Source organism: Chiroxiphia lanceolata, chromosome 17 (assembly GCF_009829145.1).
Source record: "Chiroxiphia lanceolata isolate bChiLan1 chromosome 17, bChiLan1.pri, whole genome shotgun sequence".
NCBI lineage: Eukaryota > Metazoa > Chordata > Aves > Passeriformes > Pipridae > Chiroxiphia > Chiroxiphia lanceolata.
This window is the reverse complement of record NC_045653.1, coordinates 12559963-12580953: the sequence shown is the minus strand read 5'-3', so window position 1 is coordinate 12580953 and position 20991 is coordinate 12559963. Positions and strand designations below refer to the sequence as shown.

General features: G+C 60.2%; 3 protein-coding genes across 4 annotated transcripts; 1 reads left to right on the top strand and 2 right to left on the bottom strand.

Annotated features, from left to right (window-relative positions):
• The first annotated feature begins 585 nt into the window (after positions 1 to 585).
• On the top strand, positions 586 to 1757 carry LOC116795485 (regulator of G-protein signaling 9-binding protein-like). Its single transcript, XM_032705247.1, has 2 exons — positions 586 to 964; positions 1076 to 1757. The coding sequence occupies exons 1-2, from the start codon at positions 772 to 774 to the stop codon at positions 1507 to 1509; spliced, it is 627 nt and encodes a 208-aa protein (XP_032561138.1). The 5' UTR covers positions 586 to 771; the 3' UTR covers positions 1510 to 1757.
• On the bottom strand, positions 1737 to 3491 carry UBE2C (ubiquitin conjugating enzyme E2 C). The gene is made up of 6 exons (XM_032705248.1): positions 2931 to 3491; positions 2821 to 2848; positions 2631 to 2717; positions 2267 to 2471; positions 2075 to 2134; positions 1737 to 1929 (listed from the first exon to the last, which is right to left on the bottom strand). The coding sequence occupies exons 1-6, from the start codon at positions 3029 to 3031 to the stop codon at positions 1871 to 1873; spliced, it is 540 nt and encodes a 179-aa protein (XP_032561139.1). The 5' UTR covers positions 3032 to 3491; the 3' UTR covers positions 1737 to 1870.
• Positions 3492 to 3604: 113 nt separating this feature from the next.
• DNTTIP1 (deoxynucleotidyltransferase terminal interacting protein 1) lies at positions 3605 to 8188 on the bottom strand. 2 transcript variants are annotated; one of them, XM_032705244.1, is made up of 13 exons: positions 7955 to 8181; positions 7810 to 7880; positions 7570 to 7666; positions 7326 to 7424; positions 6768 to 6836; positions 6386 to 6442; positions 6078 to 6139; positions 5583 to 5628; positions 5071 to 5129; positions 4829 to 4889; positions 4445 to 4516; positions 4126 to 4181; positions 3610 to 3822 (listed from the first exon to the last, which is right to left on the bottom strand). In XM_032705244.1, the coding sequence occupies exons 1-13, from the start codon at positions 8039 to 8041 to the stop codon at positions 3684 to 3686; spliced, it is 975 nt and encodes a 324-aa protein (XP_032561135.1). In that variant the 5' UTR covers positions 8042 to 8181; the 3' UTR covers positions 3610 to 3683. The 2 variants fall into 2 exon arrangements, with proteins under 2 accessions (XP_032561137.1, XP_032561135.1); XM_032705246.1 differs by lacking the exon at positions 4445 to 4516 and having other exon boundaries at positions 3605 to 3822; positions 7955 to 8188.
• Positions 8189 to 20991: the final 12803 nt, after the last annotated feature.

The following is a 20991-nucleotide window of genomic DNA, read 5'->3' as shown; positions in this document are numbered from 1 at the left end:
CCACTGCCGGCGGCTGAGCTTTTCCTCCTATCTGTCACCTGTGGCTTTGGTTCAAGCCTCAATAAAAGAGGAAAGGCTTGAATTGCTTGTGCAGGACTTCACTGGGGGTGCACAGGGAGGGAGCTGCGGCACTGTGCCCCTGCCCTGCTCCCCAGGGAGGGGAACATGCCTGGTGGGTGCCCTATGCCAGGCAAGTTCACATCGCAGTCCTGTGCTGGAGGGGCAGCACAGGGCTGTGGTTCCCACGGGCTCTTGGGCAGGCGCCAGCGCTGAGCTCAGAGTTTCCGTTCGGAGCAGCTGGTTCACACGCCAGCGGGTGAGGGAGCACAGCCCCGGCCCCAAGGGTCCTGCTCCAGGGCAGGGCTGTGGGACCACAGGGGTTCTAGGGAGCCACCACCACCTGCCCCACTGGGACCCACGTCTCCCACCCAGAGGATGGCCTGTAAGGTGGAGGGGCAGCAGCAGCCCCCTCCCTGTGAGGTCAAGATGACAGTGGAGTCTCTGTGTCTGGACAGGCTGTGCCAGCCTGCTGGACAGCACAGTTCCCTGGGGACCAACCGGGGCGGAGCACAGCAGGGGTGGGATGAGGGGAACACAGTCCCCAGCTGGCGTGGGTGGGACTGTGGGACCAGCACAGTGCAGCTGGCAGGACACAGCTCAGAGCTGGTCACATCCCTTCTGCCCAGCACTGTGGCACAGGGAAACTGAGACCCCAGGAGGGCCAGGGACCACCCCGGGCATCCTGACCTTGCCCTGTTCTCACGGGGAGCAATGGCACCAGGCAGAAGGGACAGGTGCCGTGGGCAGGGGGCAGTGGGGACATGTGCAGCAGCACAGGCTGCCCTCTGCAAGGCCACAGCTGGACACCGGCAGCTGGTGCTGCAGCTTGGGGGCAGCGGTGACAGCCCTCGGCTGCGCGAGGAGCGGCGCAGGAGGAGCGCGGAGGCCCGTGAGCTCAGCACCGGTAAGGAGGGGGCTGCTGCAAGGGGCAGCAGGCACAGAGCCCCCCTGGACCCACACCAGGGCCACGGAGGGGCTCCAGGACCACTGTGGCTTAGCATCCCGTGTCCCACAGGGCTACGGCGGGTGCTGCTGGCAGGGGTGAGGCAGGGACCAGCGAGCCTCCCGGAGCGGCGGGAGCTGGAACGGCTGTGGGTGCTCTTCCTCTCCGCTCTGGAGCTCTTCCTGCAGGATCTACACAGAGCCCACTACCTCTGCCAGCTCTTCTCCATGCAAGAGGGTGGCGTGGCCCCACTGCGCACCGGGCTGGGGGGCTGGGGGCTGCCTGGCTGGCGAGGGGGGGTTTCCATGCAGCCCCCAGCTGCCCAGGGCTTAGAGGAAGAGATCGAGCAGGTGAGGGCCACATTGTCAGAGATGGAGAGTGGAGCTAACATTCCGCCATGGACGGTGGAAGCCACAGAGACCACACAGCCAGCAGGGATAGGTGGCACTGCAGTCAGGGGGGCTTGGGCAGGGCCCTGCACTGGACACTGCTGTGGGGTGCTCTGAAGGGGAGGCCAGGAGGCAGCAAAGCTGGCACCCCCTGTCACAGAGCAGGGTACGGGGGCCCCCATGTACCCCCCCAGTCCCCAGCCCCCTGCCCATGCAGGTATTGCTGGGGGCTGCCCCCACCCTGCAGAGGGAATGGGACCACTCCAGGCCCCCTAAATGTTGATAGAGCCCCTGTTACCTGATGGGGGTTGGTATCCCTCCCTGCCCACACTTGCAGAACCCCCTGCAGAAGTCATAAATGTGCATTTATTTATACATTAACCGTGGCTCGGACTGTGACATTAATTTAAAAACAGCCTATGATACAGAATGGGGGGGGCACCGGGCAGGGGAGGGTGGTGGGGGGCGGTGGTGATGGTCAGGTCTCCTGGCCCTTGGCCTGCTTGTTGTACGTCTCCCTCACGCACTTCTTGTAGGCTGAGGAGAGAGGGGGGACATGGTGATGAGGGTCCTGGGGCAGCTGCCAGGGCTGGACAGGCAGTGGGACACAGCAGGGTTGGGGGCTGTGCTGCTGCCCACCCCAGTGGGGAGCGGGCAGGGAGGTTCTGCCCCAGGCACTCACCGACTTGGTTCTTCCAGAGCTCGGCCGCATGTGTGTTCAGGGGGCTCTCGATGTTTGGCTCTGGAAACAGGGGCTGGGTCAGCTGGTGGGGTGACTTGGACACCTCGGAGCCCTGCTCTGAGCGGGGGATCCCCCACCCCACCATCACACCCTCCCCCAGTACCCCATGGCAAGTACAGTTGTGGGACCCACCTGCCAGCAGGCTCTGGACGGAGAGCAGGATGGTGCGGACGTCGTAGAGTGCCGACCACTTTTCCTTGAGGATGTCGAGGCAGATGTTGCCCTGGGTGTCGACGTTGGGGTGGTAGCAGGGAGTCAGGAACCGCACGGTGGGCGCCGTGTAGGGGTACCCGCTGGGGAACTCCAGCGACAGCTTGTACCGCAGCTCCTCGTAGGGCTGCGGGTGGGAGTCACGGGGGCTGGAGTCAGGGGAGTGGGAGGGAAAACTCGGGGGAAAAAGGGGTACAGGGGGAGCAGAGGACTGCGACCACTCTCAGCTGAAGGGAGGAGGGTGGAGCGGGGTCAGGGTCCTCCAGCCCGGGATCCCGCCTCTCACCGTGCCGGCGGCGCCGTCAATGGTCCCAATCCACTTGAACAAGTTGTCGGACTCGGGGAAGGCGGAAATGCCTTTGTCACCGGACATCTGCGGGGCAGTACGTCAGGGCGGCCGTGACAGCCCGAGACCCTCCCGCCCCGCGATCCCCAAAATCCGACTCGGCCCCAGGACCCTCCGTGAGCCCACTCACCATCAGCGCCATCAGCTCCTGCTGCAGCCTGCGGAGGGGGAAGAGCACGTTACCGGCCGGCCCGGCGGGGCATCCCCCGGCCGCAGCCCCCGATTCCCATCCCCGCTCACCTCTTCCCCACCGCACCGCGGGCCGGCGTGGCCCCCGTTTCGGCCGCTTTGCGAGCGGCTGCGCTGGACACGGCGGCGGGGTCGGCGTTCTGCGAGGCCATGGCGGCTCCGGGGGCACCGACCGGCGCACCCGCCTCCGCCGCCGGTGGGTCACGGGCTGGACGCGGCTCCCCCTCCCGGGCGGCGCCGCACCAGGCTCTGCCCGCTTCCTCCTTCCTGCGCTCGGGGCAGGACTCGGGCCCCGCTGCGGCTCTCCCGGTGCGGCGGGCTCTCCTAGCGGAACTCCCCGGTGCGGTGCGGAGCGACGGTGCTTAGGGCTCCCTTGGGGCGGCGCAGGACACTCTCTGGTTGCGGTGGCGGCCCGATCCCGGACACCCCGGTGCAGCAGCGGCTCGGTCCCAGTCGCTCCCCCACACGATCGTCCCGCGCGGCCCTGCCCGCTCCCGCGCCCCGTTTGAATGTGTCCCCGTGCGGCCCCTCCGCCAATCAGCGCGCAGCCCCGTTCGAGCCGCCCAATCACCGCCCGCCGGGGATGCGGCTCCCACGGTAACGGCCAGCGGCCGCTGATTGGTCGTCGGGCTCCGACGCACCGCGCTGTGATTAGTCGCTGCCCAGCGAGGGGCGGGGCCACGAGTCCCTGACGCCCTTAAAGGGCCAGACGCCCCTCCCCGGTGCCCAGGAGGCGGCGAGGTGGGTGCGAAGCGGTTTTATTGGGGGACGGGGGACGGGGGCGGGCCCTCGGGGTGCGAGGCCTCAGGGTTCGGGGGGGTCCTCGGGGGGCGGCGCGTCCCCTCCGCGACGAAGCGTCTCCATGTGTTTCTGCATCTTCTCTGTCATCCAGGCCGGCGGGATGAAGGGCTTCAGCTCCTCCAGCCGCAGGTCCACCGAGTCCCTTGGGAGGGAAGGGGCTGAGACAGAGGGACCCCGGCACCCACTGCGGACCCCAAACCCACCATGGACCCCAAGCAGTACCAAGCCCAGATCCACCAAACCCGCTATGGACCACAACTAGCACCACGGCCAAACCTACCATGAACACCCAGCCAGCACCAAGCCCCCCAACCCTTGGCACCAAGCCCCCCCAGCTGGCATGGAACAGGATTCCTCCAGCACAGGGCTCCCATGCAGTGAAGGGGGGGCACGGTGGGGGCCCCAGGGAAGGATCCCTAGGCAGCATCTCTGCTTTGGTCCTCACCTGTAATCCTCACTGGCAGCCAAATCCCGAATGTCCTCTTCGATGAGGAGGTAGGCCTGTGGCACAAGGTGGGGGACACCTCAGGGCACCTGTGAGGGGTGGCTGAGGCAGGATCACTCCCCCCATCCCTGGCCAGCGCTGTCCCTGTGGGATCCAGCTCTGCCCCTCAAGCCTACACCCAAACCCCACAGGGCAGGGAATGGACCCTGGGGGCAGGTGTGCCCCCAAGCCCTGCCTAACCTCCTGCCACAGCTGCCTGTGCTGTGGCTCCTCCGCCCGTGCTGGCCCTGCGGCGGGCCCTGTGCCCGGCCGTACTCACCATCTTGCCCCCAGTGGCCCTCATGTGCTGCTGCTCTGCCAGCCAGTGCTTATCCTGCGGGTCGGCCGCGTACTGCAATAAAGCAGCGAGGACCGAGCTGAGCAGGGGCGACAGACCCTCGGCTCAGGCCCCCCCTCCTGCAGGACGCTGTGCCCCCCATGCGCTGCCCGCGGGGGGAGCGCTCGACTGCACCGCCTGCCCTGCTCCAGCCTCAGCCCTGGCTCCAGCAAAACCTGCCATGTCGGCTCATGTTCCGTGTGCTAGCCAAGACCTTGGGAATGTGATCCAAGATAACAAACGAGGGCAAGGGTGAGGGAGTGAACAAACGAGCCAAAGCACGCGCCCCCGATTCCCATGGGAAACCGTCTGGCTGTGGCGTCTGACCTTAAAGAGGTGGGGATGCTTGATGTAGAGTCGCCCTCTTGTTCCTCCCATCCCGAGAGCTCTGCAAGAGGAACACGAGGGGTGTCAGGACTGCTGGGAGGGCGGCTGCGGTGGCACGGGGACACCCCTCTCCTCCCCAAGCCCTTCCTACTGCTTTGGAGGCAGAGAAGCGAAGTGACGGGAGGAGTGTCACGGGCTCCTGCCTGGGGACACCACCCTCCATCGACAGGGCCGTTCCTTACTTGTTTGCTCGAGATCCCAGCACAAAGGTTGTGGTTTCAGTCAGTCGGGATGGATCCCACTACAGAGCAATTGGAAAAGGGGCAGCATTAGAAATTAAGCCGGTGCCGGCCATGCTCCATGAGCCTCGGCTCTCTGACAGGGAACCTCAGAGCTGCCCCTGGCCTGGGAGGGAAGGAGCTGGCCACAGACCTCCAGCCTTCTGCAGGGGAGGGACGATACATTCTGTCTGGGCTGACCTAAGCAGCTTCCCTTGTGGGAAATGCTTGTGGGATTCTCCTGGCTACTCCTACTCTCCCCAGGTCTCCTTCAGCAGCACCACACTGCACAGCTACAGGTTACAGTGCCTGGGGAGACCAGCAAAGGCCTCCGGGCACTTCGCTCCTCGTCCTGCCCCCCCGCCCCAGGGCCCCATCGGGGCAGAGCACAGCCTGCATTGTCCTGTGCTCCTGCAGCTGCAGGCAGGAGCAAAGGGGAGGAGAGGGGGAGCCCAGCAGTGTTGGCCAGCCAATACCTTTGGTCCATCCCTTCTCACAGGCTCAGAGACTTTGAGCTTCCACCTGAGGGGAAGGAAAATGCTGTAAGAATGAGGCCCAGCAGAACCAGCACAGTCACCACCAGCAGCAGGGATTGAGCCCCAGCCCTTCCAGATCCACCCTTGTTCACATCTTGCATTTCCCTGTAGCGCCCAGCTCTGGACCCTCAGCTTTGATGCACACTCTCCTCTCCCAGCTGCTCAGATCCCACCCCTCCCGTGCCTCACTGCTCACTCTGAATGGTCCATCTGGATCTTTTCACCCTTTTGGGCCTCTTTAAAATCTTTTCCTTGAAGGTCTTTGCCTTCTGGAGGGGCACACCTCAACCTAAGACCCCTCCCTGCCCCCAGAACTCCCACTGCCTCTCTGCAGGAGGGAAGGAGATCGTGGGGTTTCTGTGCCTCCCCCATTTGGGCAGCCTCGTTCCCCCTGCCCTCCCCAAACAGGGGCTCCAGCTCAGGACCCGTACTCACGCTGCCATGCCTGAGACCCCGCGGTCGTTCGACAGGCTCTGTCCTGGAGGCCGCCCCTTTCTCTGCATGGAAGAAACCCTTCTGTGACTCGGCTGTGCTGGCTCAGGGAACCCTCTTGGGGACCCTCCCCATCCCAGGGAAGCTGCTCCTTTTGTCACAGGCAGAAATGCTCCCTGGCACCAGAGCAAGCACCTCTCGGGCCTCACAAAAGCCGCCTGTGCACCTGCACGCACTCATATGGTGGGAATGGCCAGGAAGGAGGACCAGGCTTGCCAAAACAAAATCCCTTGTGTAGAAAACCCTCTTACCTTTTTGGGAATGGGGCTCCCTCGACGGCTCAGCTCCTCATCCATCTGTCGGGCACGCTGGAAGAGGAAGGGCAGCGGGATGAGCAGGGCCCTTCTCCCCTCCTGGTCATGTGGAGCCCCCTGCATCCCAAAGGCCAGGTAAATGCTGACCCTCTTTTGCAGGTAAACACTGATCCCAGTCCATGCTGGTGAGCAGCACCACACCATAAGCAGCAGCACCTGAGGTTCTCCTTGCCCTGTATTCCCTCCCAGCCCAACAACCCCTGCTCTGCCTCTGCACTGCTGGAGGACAAGAGGTAGAGAACAAAAGGGATTCCAACCCTTCTCCTCCTCCCAGCTCTCACAAGTCATTTAAGCCTCTGGGTACAATCACAAAGTTTACCTTTGTCCCTGCCTGCTCATGGGGCAACCTGGGAACCACCTTTTTGCCGTCAGAGAACAGCAGTTTGGCCTGCAAGAAGAGAAAGAAGGTTCCAGGGATTCTGGGCTCAGAGAGGGCCCCACCAGCAACCCCTATCTCCATGTGTCTGCCTGAAAGCCCTGCACCAGCTCTGGTGCTACTAGGCCATGCTCGCACAGATGGCCAGATGCAAGAGCACAATCTGAGCATCATAACTCTGGTCAACTGGCAGAAAAGCAAGATGTGAAAGGCAAGCATCCTGCCCCACACCACCAGGACCCTCTGATGGGTGCTGGGGGCTGGTCTCTGTGGGAGGTCCAGCCGTGTGCCATGTTCTGACAGCAGCAGTGAGAAGTGGCAGCATGAGCTGCCCAGCTCTGACCACTCCCCTCTTCCCAGTGAGAATGAATCCCAGCACAGCAGCCACACAAGGGCTGTGGATGTCCCCTCACAGTGACAGCAAAGCTGTTAACAGGGACACATCCTGGCCAGGCTGCTCTGCTCAATCAGGTGCCCAAGGAACCCCTCGCCAGCACCCACCTGCTCCAGGCAGCTCCGACAGGTCTCCTGGATGAGCTGCTCCGGGTCCACCTCCTCCCCAACATTATCACGTACGTTGATTGCTGCTGTCTGGAAAAACTGGAGAGGAGAAGGCAGGAGAGGGTGAGAGCCTGTGCAGTGTCGGGGCAGGCGCAGGGCCCAGCTGCCACAGACTGGCACGATGGCCTCGGTGACAGCCCAGGTGCCCCCACACACCTGCTGCCCACCCGTGCCCTGCACTCACCTTCATGTACTTGTTGAAGACGCCCCGGATCTCCTCGTTGATGCTGGGCTGCAGCACAGCGCGCAGCAGGTCCATGGACACGCTCGGGTCCGTGAAGCTGCGGGTGGAGGGGTCAGACGGGGGGGGCGCGGGACCCCCCTGCCCCGGCCCGGTCTAACCCAGCTCCTCCCTCCGGCCCGGTGCCCGGCCCAGTCCCGCTGTTCCAGCCTCCCCTGCCCGCCCATCCCGCTCCCGCCGTACCTGGTGGTCATCTGGGAGCGCCGCCCGCGCCGCTGCACCTGCCGGTGCTTGATCATGATGTTCCAGGGGCTCTGCGGGACACACGCGTCAGCCGCGGCCCCGCCGCCCCCCGCCGCCCCCCGGCCCGGCCCGACCCCCGCCTCACCGTGCTGACCAGCTGCTCCTCGGCATCGCCCGGGCCCTCCTCGCCCGGCGGCCCCGGCTGCTGCTCCGCATCGCGGGCGGCGCCCATGGCCCCGCTCCCGGCTGCGACGCGAGCGACCGGATGCGCGGGGATCCCGCCCTACATCATCGGGCCCCGACGGATGTGACGCCGCTGCCACGGCAACGGGGCCGGTCCGAGCCGGGGGCGGGAGCGGGGACAGGGACCCGCCCGGGGGGACGCACGGCGTGTGCTCGGGGCAGGGGCAGCCCCGGGGACGAACACGGTGCCCGCCCTGGAGGCGCCGCCGGACCGCGGGTCGCAGCCCCCCGGGTGTCCCCGCCGGGTCCTCCCCGGGGGACCGTGTCTGTGCCAACCTCCCGTGCTCGGCGCCTCCCTCCGTGCCGCCACCGCTGCTTGTTCCTCGAGCCTTGTTTTAAGTCTCGGCACCCGGTTTGTGCAGCCCCGCGGACCTTTGTGCACCCTGGTTTGTGCAGCCAGGTCGTGCCCGAGCGCTCGGCAATAAAGAAACCCCTCGTTCCAAAGAAGTGCAGTTTCACGAATCAGTGCGGTGATGGACGGTCGGCTCCAAATACTCAGTCCCAAAGCCTTAAACTCACCCTGTCGCGGGTGGAGCTGCCCCTGAGAGCCGAGTACTTGCAGCTGCAGGAGTGTGAATGCTGGTCCTTCCATGATCTTTGTGTTCCTTGTGTAATTTTCCACCTCATCTTTCTGGCATCTCATTGTTTCTCTGAGCAAACACCCCAAACCAGCATTTCCTCATCTTGTTTGACGTGTGCAGAATAGTCAAAACAACTTGTCTGTCGTTTTCTAGATCATCTTACCTTGTGTCCTGGTTGGGTTTCTGTTGGGTCAGCTGGATATCATTTTGCATTAAAAAGCACTTGCTGTTTTGCTGGTAATGTTTTTCCTCGTTCCAAGATGATTTGGTGAGATAAACAAAGCAAAGGGGATTTCCCAGAGTGCAGGATGCCGAGGCTGCTCGAGGTCTTGCTATGCAGAGCAGAGATGTGTTCCAGCAGCCATCTCCGGGTGCTGGCCCGTCCTTTGTGCCAGTGGGGCAGCCCTGAGTAGGAAGTGGGATCTCCTTCCCACAGGCCTTCCCAAACACTTTTCATTTTTGTTCAAGAAGCAACTGGACGTGGCACTTGTTGCCATGATCTACTTGACAAGGCAATTGGTCAAAGGTTGGACTCGATGACCTCAGAGGTCTTTTCCAACCCAAACGATTCTGTGGTTCTGTGATCCCAGCGCTGGCACTACCTGCTGGTGGCTCCGGAGGTTGTTGTGCTGTTGTCTCTCAGCACCTGTCACTGCAGCCTGTGGCTGTGTCCCCTCAGTGTAACTCTCCCTCTGTAGCTGTCAGCCCAGCAGTGACCACACTGGGCTCCCGTGGGAGCCTGGAGTGGCTGTGGGAGCAAAGGCTGCTGACTCACAGGGCTCACATGCTGCAAAAGATTCCTGCCCTTATCCCCTTCCTGCCGCTTTGGCCGGGGCTGCACAAGCCCAGGGTGAGCTCAGGCTGTTACACAAATCCAGTGACGGATGTGGGGCCAACAGAGTAACCATCAGCATCGACATGACTTCATTATCAGCAGCACTGGGCTGCTTGTGTGCTTATTTTGGTTGCTCCAAATTGTTAGCAACAAAAATTGGACATTGCCCACTGTGAGTGGACAAGTTGTCATTGTATTGGTTTGAATCAAGTGAGACTTGGGCCAGATCTTTCCAATTAACAAGAAGACTTAAATCCTGGAACAAATTCTCAATGAAGGAGTTGCCACCTTTGCAGGGAGAGGGATGTCTTTTTAAGAGCATGTCAGAACAACGTCTGTCAGGGATCACCTAAGTGTGACATACATTTATTTAGTGGTTCTAAAGTCCAGGCCAAATTCTACCGACTTATGTGTCTTATGGAAAGGGTGATTGGGCATTGAAATGGGCTACCCAGGGAGGTGGTGGAGTCACCATCCCTGGAGGTGTTTAAGAAAAGACTGGATGTGGCACTTAGTGCCATGGTCTAGTTGAGAAGGTGATGTTAGGTCTTATGTTGGACTCGATCTTAGAGGTCTTTTCCATCCTAGTTGATTCTGTGATTCTGTAACTGGTGAAATGCCTTGTGGAGTCTCTTCTAGTCCCTGATTTTTAATGGTGATTTTTCCATGGATCTGTGTGGTAGGTGCACATGACAAAACATGCCAGCCTGTGCATGCCTGCCAGACATGAATGGCTGGTTCACAGCTGAGGTTACCCAAGTTCCTATTTGATTTACAGGCTGGCTTTGAAGAAGTCCCCTCTGTCCCTCTGTGTCCTCAGGCATTTCAGCAGAGCCATTTGCTTGTCAGACACTCTCCTCCATTAGTTCCCTAAACGCTATCCAGGATTATGGTCTGCTGAAATGGAAACGTGCCAAAATGACGCTGTTGTTCCCAAGAGGAAGGAGGAGCTGCCGGGCGAGCATGGGGACAGCGGCAGATCTCTCCGCTGTGGCAGTCCCGGGGTTGGTAGGAGCCCTGTGATCCCTCAGGTTGTTCCAGATGGTTTTCCAAGTGTGTGGAAGGGAGTCAGCAGGGCGTCCTGCTCGGCAGTGATTAACAGCCACAGCAAGGCACGATAAGCATCGGGCCGTCGGGTTCCAGCGGGGAGCCGCGAGATGTGGGGCACTGGAACTCTGGTGGACGTGGGCAGTTCACGGAGGAACTGCATCTGCCTTGAGTCACGGCAGGAGGCCTGTAGTTAAAGCATTTTTCCTGCCCATGAGCCCTCTTCCCACACAGGTTTGGCAGCGTGGAGCTGTGCTCTTTCCCTCGTGCTGCCCCTCCATCGCCTTGACACAGCGTTGATGAAAAGCTCTTTTAGCACAACTTTGCCTTCCCAGTGCTCGCATCAAGTGCCAGCACTTGCTTGGAGTCATAGAAATAACATAGAGCTCAAACCAATTAATTTCACTCACCCCACAGTTGCAGATTTAAACTCTGTCTTTTGATCCAGCAAGTCTGACCCATTCGTGCTTGGTGCTGATGTGTCCTGGGCAGACCAGTCCTTAAGTTCTCCTCTCTTATTCATTGCACTTTGGTTTGTGTGTAACTCAGGAAGAGATAATTAAATAGGGAAGGAAAAAATTATGAAATCAGATTCCAACGAGCACTCCTGGGTGACTGGAGAATAAAAGTGTAAACAGATTAGCATTCACAGAATTGAATCTTAATTAAGATGAATCTGCTCTCTCAAATATACTAAATAAGTCTTTACTCTGAAATCAGATGCAGAGAAAAGGGAAGGCAACGTGGCAGTGCATTTAATTTTCATTTACTCTTACTGTGGGTCTCCAGCGAAGGCCACCAGTTTGGCTGGCAGTTTGAAGGCAGGTTCCTGTGCTCTCCTCGCCTTGGGTGAGCTCTCATCCTTGAAATCTTGAGACGTTTTCCTCCAGAGAGGTCCATTTTAGTGCAGCACCGTTTCATCAGAGCAGACCTTTGCTTGGGCAGTAACTAATTTGGTGTTCGTGTGTGCAGTAACTGCCCACTCCCACGTGAATTCAGGTGGTTATTGAATGCTCATGTGTAAATTACTGGGATGCTCATGTGTGGACACCAAACCCTGCAATCCATGCTCAAGAGTTCTCATAAGCTGCTTGGAGGGCGCCTTTTGGAGTCTCTGCTCTGGGGGAAGGACACACTGAGCTCTCACTGTGCCCTGTGTACTCTGGGCCACACGGGGCTTGCCCTGTGATAATGGGGCACTTGGGGAGGCCACAAAGCAGAAGGACTGTGGGGCCAGGGGACAGTGTTAACTTGCTGAGATTTTCAGCTCGCTCATTTGGGTGCCCAGACCTGGCGACTGACAGTAGGGACACTGAAAGAGCTGGAGTGCTCTGCTTGGGAATGGGATGGCTCAGAGACCAGCGCTCAAATGAAGCCTTGAATATTGGGCCTGCAAAAATCTGCAAAGAGTGTCCCACGTGTGGGACAGCAGCCTTGAATGAAGGGCATTTGTGTGTAGAAGGAGGCAGCTCTGGGTGCTGCTGCCAGCTGGGTGCTTTTGCCCTGTGCTTGTTCTGTCTGGGGTGGCAGGGCTGGGTGGGCTCCTGCCTGCAGCAGAGCCCAGCACTGGGGCAGAGCCTGGCATTGGGGCCACTGCTGTTGACCAAGGTCGTGGTGGGGATTCCTCTTGAGAGTAGCAGTGAAGAATCTGCCTCTGTGCAGTCCTGGTTTCACCTTCCCTCCTCCAGTCCCTGCGCTGTCCTACTCGGCGGGCAGCCAGCTCTGGATCCTGCTCCAGCCTTGGCTGTGGGTGGAGGGAGGCAGCTGGAGTTGCTATCCAGTAAACAGAATTACAGCCAAATATGGGAGGTTCCTGAAGTCACCTGTGAGCTGCCTCCTCCCATTCCTGGACCCGGGCTGCCTGCGAGGCACTTTAAATTGCCACCTGGCACAGCCCTGGACATAGACTTCGGCAGCAGGATGGCACGAGGCACCCTCCTGCTGGGGCTCCTCACCCTGTGGGCACAGCTGCAGGCAGCACCCATCACAGGCAAGTACAGGCGGGTGGGAACACCAGGCCTCTCGGGGGCTTAAGAATATTTTTCCTTATTTTCATAGAATCACAGAACAGTTTGGGTTGGAAGGGACCAAAGCACCGGAGGTGCTTTGCAGGTGCTGGCAGGTGCCAGGTTGCCGCCTGTGAGGGCCAGGGAAGTTGTGTGGGAGTGGGATGGGATGAGCCCTGGCATGTGGGGCTCACTGCAGTGCCAGGGTGGGCTGTGGCATGGTGCCATCTCTCCCTGACTCCCCGATGCAGCCAGAGGCACAGGTGGGTGCTGGCCCCGGGGCAGAGGTGCCCAGGAGTGCCCCTCAGGCACTGGTTCCACCACAACTCTGCCACGTGCTGGGAGGCACCAGTGTGGCCCTTGGACTGAGCTGTCCTGGCTGTGAGGGCAGCAATGGTTGGGCAGAGCCCTGAAAACCCACCAGGAAAAGGTACAGAGGAGAAGGCAGCCACAGCTGGGGCAAACCAAGCTGCTGGGTGGGAGCAGCAGGCGTGAGGGCAGCACAGCAGGGCTGACGCTGCTGCTTTCTCCTTCCTCCAGAGTTCCATGGAGCAGCTCCAGCCGGGTGGCCACCACCAGGGGAGCCCAGAAACGCTCTGCTGGGTAAGAGCCATGTGCCTGGGGAAGAGGCCAGTGTGGTACATGATCCACAGCCTGGCAAGGTCGTCTCGTGCGGGAAGCAGGAGTTGTGTGCGGAGCAGGTGGGTAAGGACCAGCTCCTGCATGGGTCTGTGCCAGCAGCTGCTGCAAGTCCTGCACTGGGGAACCTGGACACAGGGAAGAGACCCAGTTCAGGGGAAAAACCAGCATGTGAGGCAAAGACTGAGACTAGGGAAAAACCAGAGGTTGTAGCAAAGCCGGACTCTGGAGGGAAGCCAGAGGCTGGTGGGCAGCCGGCATCTGGAGAGAAAACTGTGCTGGGGGAGAAGCCAGAGAGTGAGGAAAAGCCTGGGGCAGGAGAGAAGCCTAGATCTAACCAGGATGACAGTGAGGAGGATGAAGTCAGTGACCACGATGACGGTGATGATGGTGATGACAATGATGGCAATGACAATGATGGTAGCGACAACGACAGTGATGATGGTGGTGATGATGGCGATGATGGGGATGATTCTGATAGCAATGAAAATGGTGATGATGGCAACAATGACCGTTACAACGACAGTGATGATGATGGTGATGATGGTGATGATGGCGACAATTCCAGTAGCAATAAAAATGGTGACTCCAACAGCAATGAAAATAGTGATGATGGCAACGATGACCGTTACAATGACAGTGATGATGATGGTGATGATGACAATTCCAGTAGCAATGAAAATGGTGACTCCAACAGCAGTGAAACTGATAACTCCAATAGCTATGAAAATGGTGCTGATAACTGGGATGGGTATTTTAGGTTGTAAGGGCATCATTGCCCAGGGATTTCCAGGGGTTTCTGGGTCCCTCTTTTGTGGCACACAGCTGGGGCTACCAGATTTTGTGATTGATCTGTGCCAATAAATGTATCTGATGGAGATGAGAGCTTAGTGTCAAAAGTTTCTTTAACAGTTTGGCAGCACAGATGGGACACTCAGTCCATTTCAGTCCTTCTAAACTCCAGACATTCAAATTCCTGGCAGTGGGTGATTTCACCCAGGAGCTCTGGAGTAAGAAAGGACTGAGTAGTGTGTTAAATATCTAGAGCAGGTTCAAGTCCTGCCTCCTATGAGTTTGACTTTTGTGGTTTTGTGAAAGATGAGAAATGTAGCTGGCATAAAGAAGGGGACGCCCTCAGCCAAGGTATTGCAGAACTGGGAGAAGATAGTTGACACTACTGAATGATCTCAGGAGTGCACAGTAATATTATGTCAGGAGGAATGGCCATACATTACTCCACGTGGGTATGGTCCTTCAGCTCAGATGCCAGCCCTAGCCCTGACAGAAATTGGGAGGCTGCAATCGGGAGGCTGCAGTGTGTGTGCTCTGTGCAGCACCTGCACTCCCTGAGTCAATCATCACTAATGTACCACAACACCCAACTTCTGTGGCAGCTCAAAATGGGATTTTCACAGCCACACACCCATGGGTGTGTTCTTTATGCCCCCCTTATAAGAGGAGGATAAAAAGAAATTTGCATTTCCTTGGGAAGGAACAACATTCCATTAACAAACTCCCACAGGGGTATAAACATTCACTAGATGTTTATAGCAATGCCTCTGGGAAGAAACCCAATTCAGGGGAAAAAAAACAGCATGAAGGAAGATTAAAACTAGGGAAAAGCAAAGCTGGAGACTTGAGGGAAGCCAGAGACTGGTGGGAAGCCAGTGGCTGGTGGGAAGCTGGCATGTGGGGAGAAACCAGGGGGGAAGCCAGAGAGTGAGGAGGAGCTTGAGGTGGGAAAGAAGCCTGGATCTGACTGTTGAGAATTTTCTATTATTTGAAAGTAGCCAAGTGCTTGTTTGACATCCGTAGCTGGAATTGTTAGGTGCAAATTGAACTTTATCTGAATCATACTGGGTGTGTTGTGTAAGTCAAAGATGGAGCGTAGTGAAACCCGGGGCTGAAGATCTGAACATTAATAATAGTTAGAATAGACAAAGCTGTAGCTTAAATATTATTTAAAAATTAATAGTTGGAGTGGACAGCCCATAGATCGTGGTATATGAACTGTAACAACCATATTACAACTTGGACTGCAGAACTGGCTGAAACCCCAACCAAAACTGACCTCAGAGGGTGTGAAGGTGGTCACACAGTAACCACTTAGTAACGAAACTGAAGCAATGAAGAGCGAGGAGACCCCAAAGCCTAACAATGTTCTTGGTCTGGACTGTTGCATGAGGGATGGGGAGTTTAGATTATAAGAGTATAATTGCCCAGGGATTTCTTTTTTCAGGGTCTCTCTTTTAGCCTCCAGCTCAAGCTACCTGATTTCATGATTGATCTGTGCCAATAGATCTATCTGATGGAGATGAGAACCTAGTGTCAAACGTTTCTTTAACACCAGTGATGATGATTGCAGTGATGTTGATGGTACTGGTGACAGCAATTACACTTGTTCATCGATGCTGCAGGGAAGGCAAGGAACAGGTGAGGTGAGGGGAGCCCGCAGTGAGTGGCTGTCCCCAGACTCCTCCTCTGCCTCACTCTGCCAGGTCCCAGGCACTCTGCTGGTCCCAGGCACCAGCAGTATTTTGAGCAGGACCTTCTCCTTCCTAATAAAGCTGGCACTGGTCACTGGCTGGGTATGATTAGCTGTCTTTGGTCAGTGCCTGGCATGGCCAGGCCATCGTGGCTGCACCAGCCCTGTCCTGGCACAGTGAGCTCTGGCATCTGCTCCTGCCCAGCACGGGCTTGGCAGGGCCCTCTGCACAGAGACATGCCTCTGTCCCTCATGGGAGACCCCCCATGGACAGCCCCAGCTGGGCACCTGCCTGGGACCTGCAGAGCATCTCTGGCAAGGGAAACATCCGTGTGATCCCACCTCCCTGAGGCTCACTGGGGTGAGCTGCTCCATGCCCAAGGCCCCCAGCATCCTCCAAAAGCAGCTGCCATGGCAGAGCTTGACCATGAGCCACAAGGACAGGGACCCCATCCCTCCCACAGGGACTGAAGATCCCACAGAGGCTGGCAGGGGCTTGCTAGGAGACAGAAACAGCAGGAGCCAGCCAGTGTTCATCACAGACTGGGTTTACTGGGAGGTGGGGGGCACGGAGGCTCCCATGGTCAGCACAGAGCTGAAGGTGAGGAGGTGGAGGTGGGATCAGGGTGCTGGGTGCTCATCCAGCAGCTGATGGAGCCCTCCATGGCTGGCTGTCCGGCTGTCTGGCTGTCCAGCTGTTGTCTGTCTGTCTGGTGCGGGTTGGCTGCACACTCTGGGTCCTCAGTCCAGGTCCAGGTGGGGGCTAGGTGAATTCTGGGGAAAGACAGGAATCTGTGTCCAAGCCCTCACTTTGTAGCATGTCAGGGCACAGCTGTCGGCCCCACAGTGGGGCTCTGAGGGTGAGGGCTCCAGAAACCCCAGACACCCCTCCCAGGGAGCTGTGGGGGGTTTGCCAGTCACTTCTGCAGCATGCAAGGATGTGGGGGGGACAGCAATGCTGTGCAGGATGCTGCAGCCAAGCCACAGTCACTCTGGTCCCTGTGCCCATGGCAACACACCCTCCTGCAGTGCTGTCCCACTGCCCCCACATCTGCCTGTGCCCACCCATGCCCACCTGTGCCCCCCTGTGCTCACCTGCAGAGAGCAGCCGGGCCCAGAGGCAGCAGAGCCCCAAGAGCAGCAGCAGCGACAGCAGCCGCATGGCACAGACGGGCAACGTGGGGGCTGCCTCTCTGGGCACAGGGAGGGTTTTAAATCCTCCTGGGGCAGAAGGTTGGTCCCCATGACCTGGCCAGTGCCCCAGCACCTGACGTGTTCCATCCGAGCGTGAACACCCCCTGTCCCCTCCCTCCTGCAGGCAGCTGCTGCTGGACGAGCCTCAGGTGAGGCACGAAGGTGCTGACAGGAGCAGCCAATGAAACTTCCTGCTGCGAGGGACAGGTAGGGCACAGGTGGCAGCGAGGGGCCGGGGGACCCTGCCTGGAGCTGGCCTGGCCGAGGCAGCAGAGGTGGCTCCCTGGCCGGGCGCTGTGGAGCAGCCCGTGGTGCCCTGGCAGCTCTCCGGGCATTGTTCTGCCTCTGGGAACAATCGCTGGTTCCCGAGGGACGTCCTGTGACCCGACACGGTCCACAGCCCCGCACTGCCACCAGCCCCTCAGCCCTGCATCTCCTGGCCAGCCTGGAGACCAGGACAGGCCAGGGGGGCATGGGGTCCTGGTGCTGGGAACAGCGAGGTGGGGGCTCTGCACGGGCACCAGGACTGCAGGGCTGGAGCACGGGGTCCTGTGTCCTTGCCCGAGGCAGAGTGGGTGCCCAGATTCCCGTCAGGCGGTGCTGGAGCTGCCTCTTGCCTCCTGCTCCCTTCCACGGGCTGATGGGATCAGCCACCCCGGCCACTGCGAAGTGTCGAAGTGTCGCAAGGACAGCGGCATCGGAGCTGCCGGGGGCTTTCCCTGACGGTCCCTTCCGCGGGAGTGCCTGTCCCTGGGAGAGGCAGGAGGGCTCCACACCCCTGCCCGGGCAGCTGCCTGCACGTGTGTGTACATGTGTGTGCACACGTGGAAGCCAGCTGTGCACACGTGTGTGTGCGTGGGGAGTCCACGCTCTCCGTGTTCCCGCTCTGTCCCTCGGCTCCCCTGGTGCCTCTCCTGCCGTGCAGCCCGGCCTGGGCAGGAACATCATCCCACTGGCACAGCGCCGCCCCTGTCCCCGTCCCACCTGAGCATCCGCCCTGGGAGATGCCACATTCCTGGGTGCTCCCCGAGCGCCCTGGTCACTGTTTTCCCCCTGGAGAAGATCTGGCTGTCGGCTCTGCCCCCCCAGCTGTGCCAGTTGCTCACCCTGCAGATCCCTGGTGTCAGGGCAGGACAGGGGGTACCTCTGAAGGGGTTTCTATCACGTGCAACCCCAACATGTACCTGGGAACAGCCCTCCCCTTGAACCCGCCGTGCCCCAAACCCCAGCAACCGCCGGGAGCGGCTCCGCATCCACGGCGGTGTCACCCCAGCCTGGCCACGGCGTTACTGCCGGTGCGAGGACAGCCGGAGCTGCTCTGGAAGATGCCGTCAGTCGTTCCAGGGATCACCCGGCTGTGATTCCTTGCGGAGATAGCGGGAAAAATGCAGCCCCGGTGGATTCTGGCGCTGTGGCCCTGCCCTCCTGTGGGTGCGGGGCTGGGAGTCTCTGTGCCACCGGGAATGTCCCGGATGGCTCAAGGCAGTACCGAGGGTCCCTTTCCCACTGCCCACCCTGACCCTGCGCTCCCGATCGCCTCCGGCATGTCCCTCGGGCTTTGCTCCCGCCCTGCTCAGGACTGGCCACGTCACCGTGTGTCATGCCGGGGTTTCTGCCAGGATCTCGTTTTGGGGCTTTAGAGGAGAGGCAGGAAAAGCTGCAGTGGGGCGAAGGCGGCGGGCGGCACCACCCCCCAAACCCCACCCCGAGTCCGACTTTCCTGGCCCCTCCCCACGGAGCTTTCCTCGCCCTCCGCTTCCCCCTTGGGACAGTAATTACGGCAGTAATCAGGAAGACAATTATTCCTGCTGAATAGAAACAGCTTAATCTGTTTCTCCCTCCTTTTGGCAGGTTTCACCCCACGCCCGCCCACGGGTGCCGGTGGGTGCCGCCCAGCCCGGGGCCCGGAGCTCTGCGCTGCTGTGGATCCGGATCCCCAGCTGGAAGCCTGGAGGGCTGTGAGCCGTGTCCCATTCCCAGGGAATGCTCCCCGCACCAGCACGAAGCTGCCAGACCCCGACCTGCTGCCAAGAGCAGGGGGCTGCCGGGGGGGGCACAGGGCACGGCTCAGGGCAGGCAGTCCCTGGGAGTGGGGTGGGTGAAGGAAACATCACTGTCCTGTGGGACCTTCAACAGCCACGATGGCAGGCAGCGAGGTGGTACCCACAGGCTCAGCCCCATGTGCAGGTCCATCCCATCTGGGATGCTCTTTGTCACCCATGAGGGAGCACGGGAGAAAGGGGTGAAGGGGCACAGCACTCTGCTCTGGCACAGCCTCTCCCTAGGCCCTGCACCGCAGGGAGTGCAGGGCAGTGGTGCTGCAGTGTGCTGTGCCCCAGCCCTTCCCTGGCTGACGGCTGAGCCAGAGCCAGCAGCTTTCCATGCCCTGGCATGGCACTGCCATCCTCACTGGTAGCAGAGAGGCCAGTACTGACCTCCCCGTGCCCGTCCCCACGATAGGCTCGTCCCCAGGAGACTGTGGCTGCTACCAGTGGTGCCCCCAGCCCAGCCTGGGCACGCCACTGCCACCCAGCTGGGCTCCCCGAGAGCCACTCCAGGACAGCTGTCCCGTCCTACCGGTCCCCCTGGCTCCAGGCATGTGGCCAGGATGCCACTGGGGAGGCTGGGCCCTGCCTAGGTGTGGCTCATTACCTGCATGGCAGGAATTACCTGGGCTCAGGCGACAGCCCTGCGCCCTCTGCCCCACCCGCGCACCTTAAATCCCAGCCCACCACACCCAGGGCCAGACCCGGCCATCCAGGGCACCATGGAGCTGCTGCCCGGCTGCCTTCTCCTCCTCCTCCTCGCTGCCCTACTCCCCCTCACCACGCGATCCGGCCCGGCCCCACATGGACATGGACGAGAAGAGCTGGGGATGGGTGAGTGTGGCCAGGGCATGGCCTGGGGACAGGGACACCCGAGTGCCGCTGTTGGCCAGTGCTCTCCTCTGCCCCTGTGCTGCCAGGTGCCTGCAGGGGTCTGGGGCTGTGGGTGCCTGCGGTCTGGCCCTGGGGCACTGGGGGGCTGCTGAGGCCCCTGCTCAGTGGCTCTCCCCAGCGTTCTGGCCGCTGTGTCCCACAGCAAAGCCTGGGTACTGCTACTACATCTCGGAGGTGGTGGAGGACCCGCTGGATGAGGCCTGTGGTGCCTGTCGCAGGGACGCCTCCTGTGCCCGCTGCACCAGCGATGCCGACTGCCACGGTGTCACCAAGTGCTGTCCCAGCAAGTGTGGCTACACCTGCCAGGAGCCGGTGCTAGGTGAGGGGTCGGTGCCGTGGTAGTGGGGCTCTGGAGCAGCAGGGGTGGGTGACTGGAGGGGTGTTAGTTCACACCGGGAAGCAAGCTGGGAAGGGAGGTCCCTGGGGTGCTCCCGGGGTCGTGCCAGGTCCTTGCAGACCACGAGGGGCAGCACACTGTGAGGTGGAGGAGCAACCCAGCTGCTGGTACATGGGGCTGCGGGCTGCTGGCACAAAGGGTTTGGCAGTAAGAAGGGACTGGAACTGTGCAGACCTTTCCAGGGGCCTGGCAGCGCTGAGAGTGGTGGCATCCCTGTCCTGCCCCTGGCTCAGCCTGTCCCCTTTGGACCATGCAGACTTCTGCTACCTGCCCTCGGTCTGTGGGAACTGCAAGGCTCTTTTCCGCCGCTTCTTCTTCAACGCCTCCAGCCAGCAGTGTGAGGAGTTCATCTACGGCGGCTGCGGCGGCAACAGGAACAACTTTGAGACCAAGGGCGAGTGCTCCCAGGCCTGTTCCCACGTCGGTAACTAGCAACGTGCCGTGGGCTGTGTGCCACAGATGGAGGCTGCTCCTGGCCCCGCTCCTGACACCCCATGTCTCAGTTCCAGGTGACTGATAGTGCTGGCCCGGGGGGTGTAGTGGCCTCTGCACAGCCCCAGCCCAGGGGAAGCTGCTGCTGGTGGTCACATCCCTGACCTTGGAGGGGACCATTCCCTGGTTCTGGTGGTGCTGGTGGCAACGAGTGCTGTTGGCTGGGGTGGCCATGCTGGGGGGCTGCAGCTTGACTGGGGATGCTCGCTGGCCTGATGACAGGCACATGTGCCCCACGATGACAGCGTGGCTGCCCCTTCCTGTGCCATGGTGCCTGACCAGAGGAGCCCATCCCTCTCCTCAGGCTGTGACACTTCAATACAA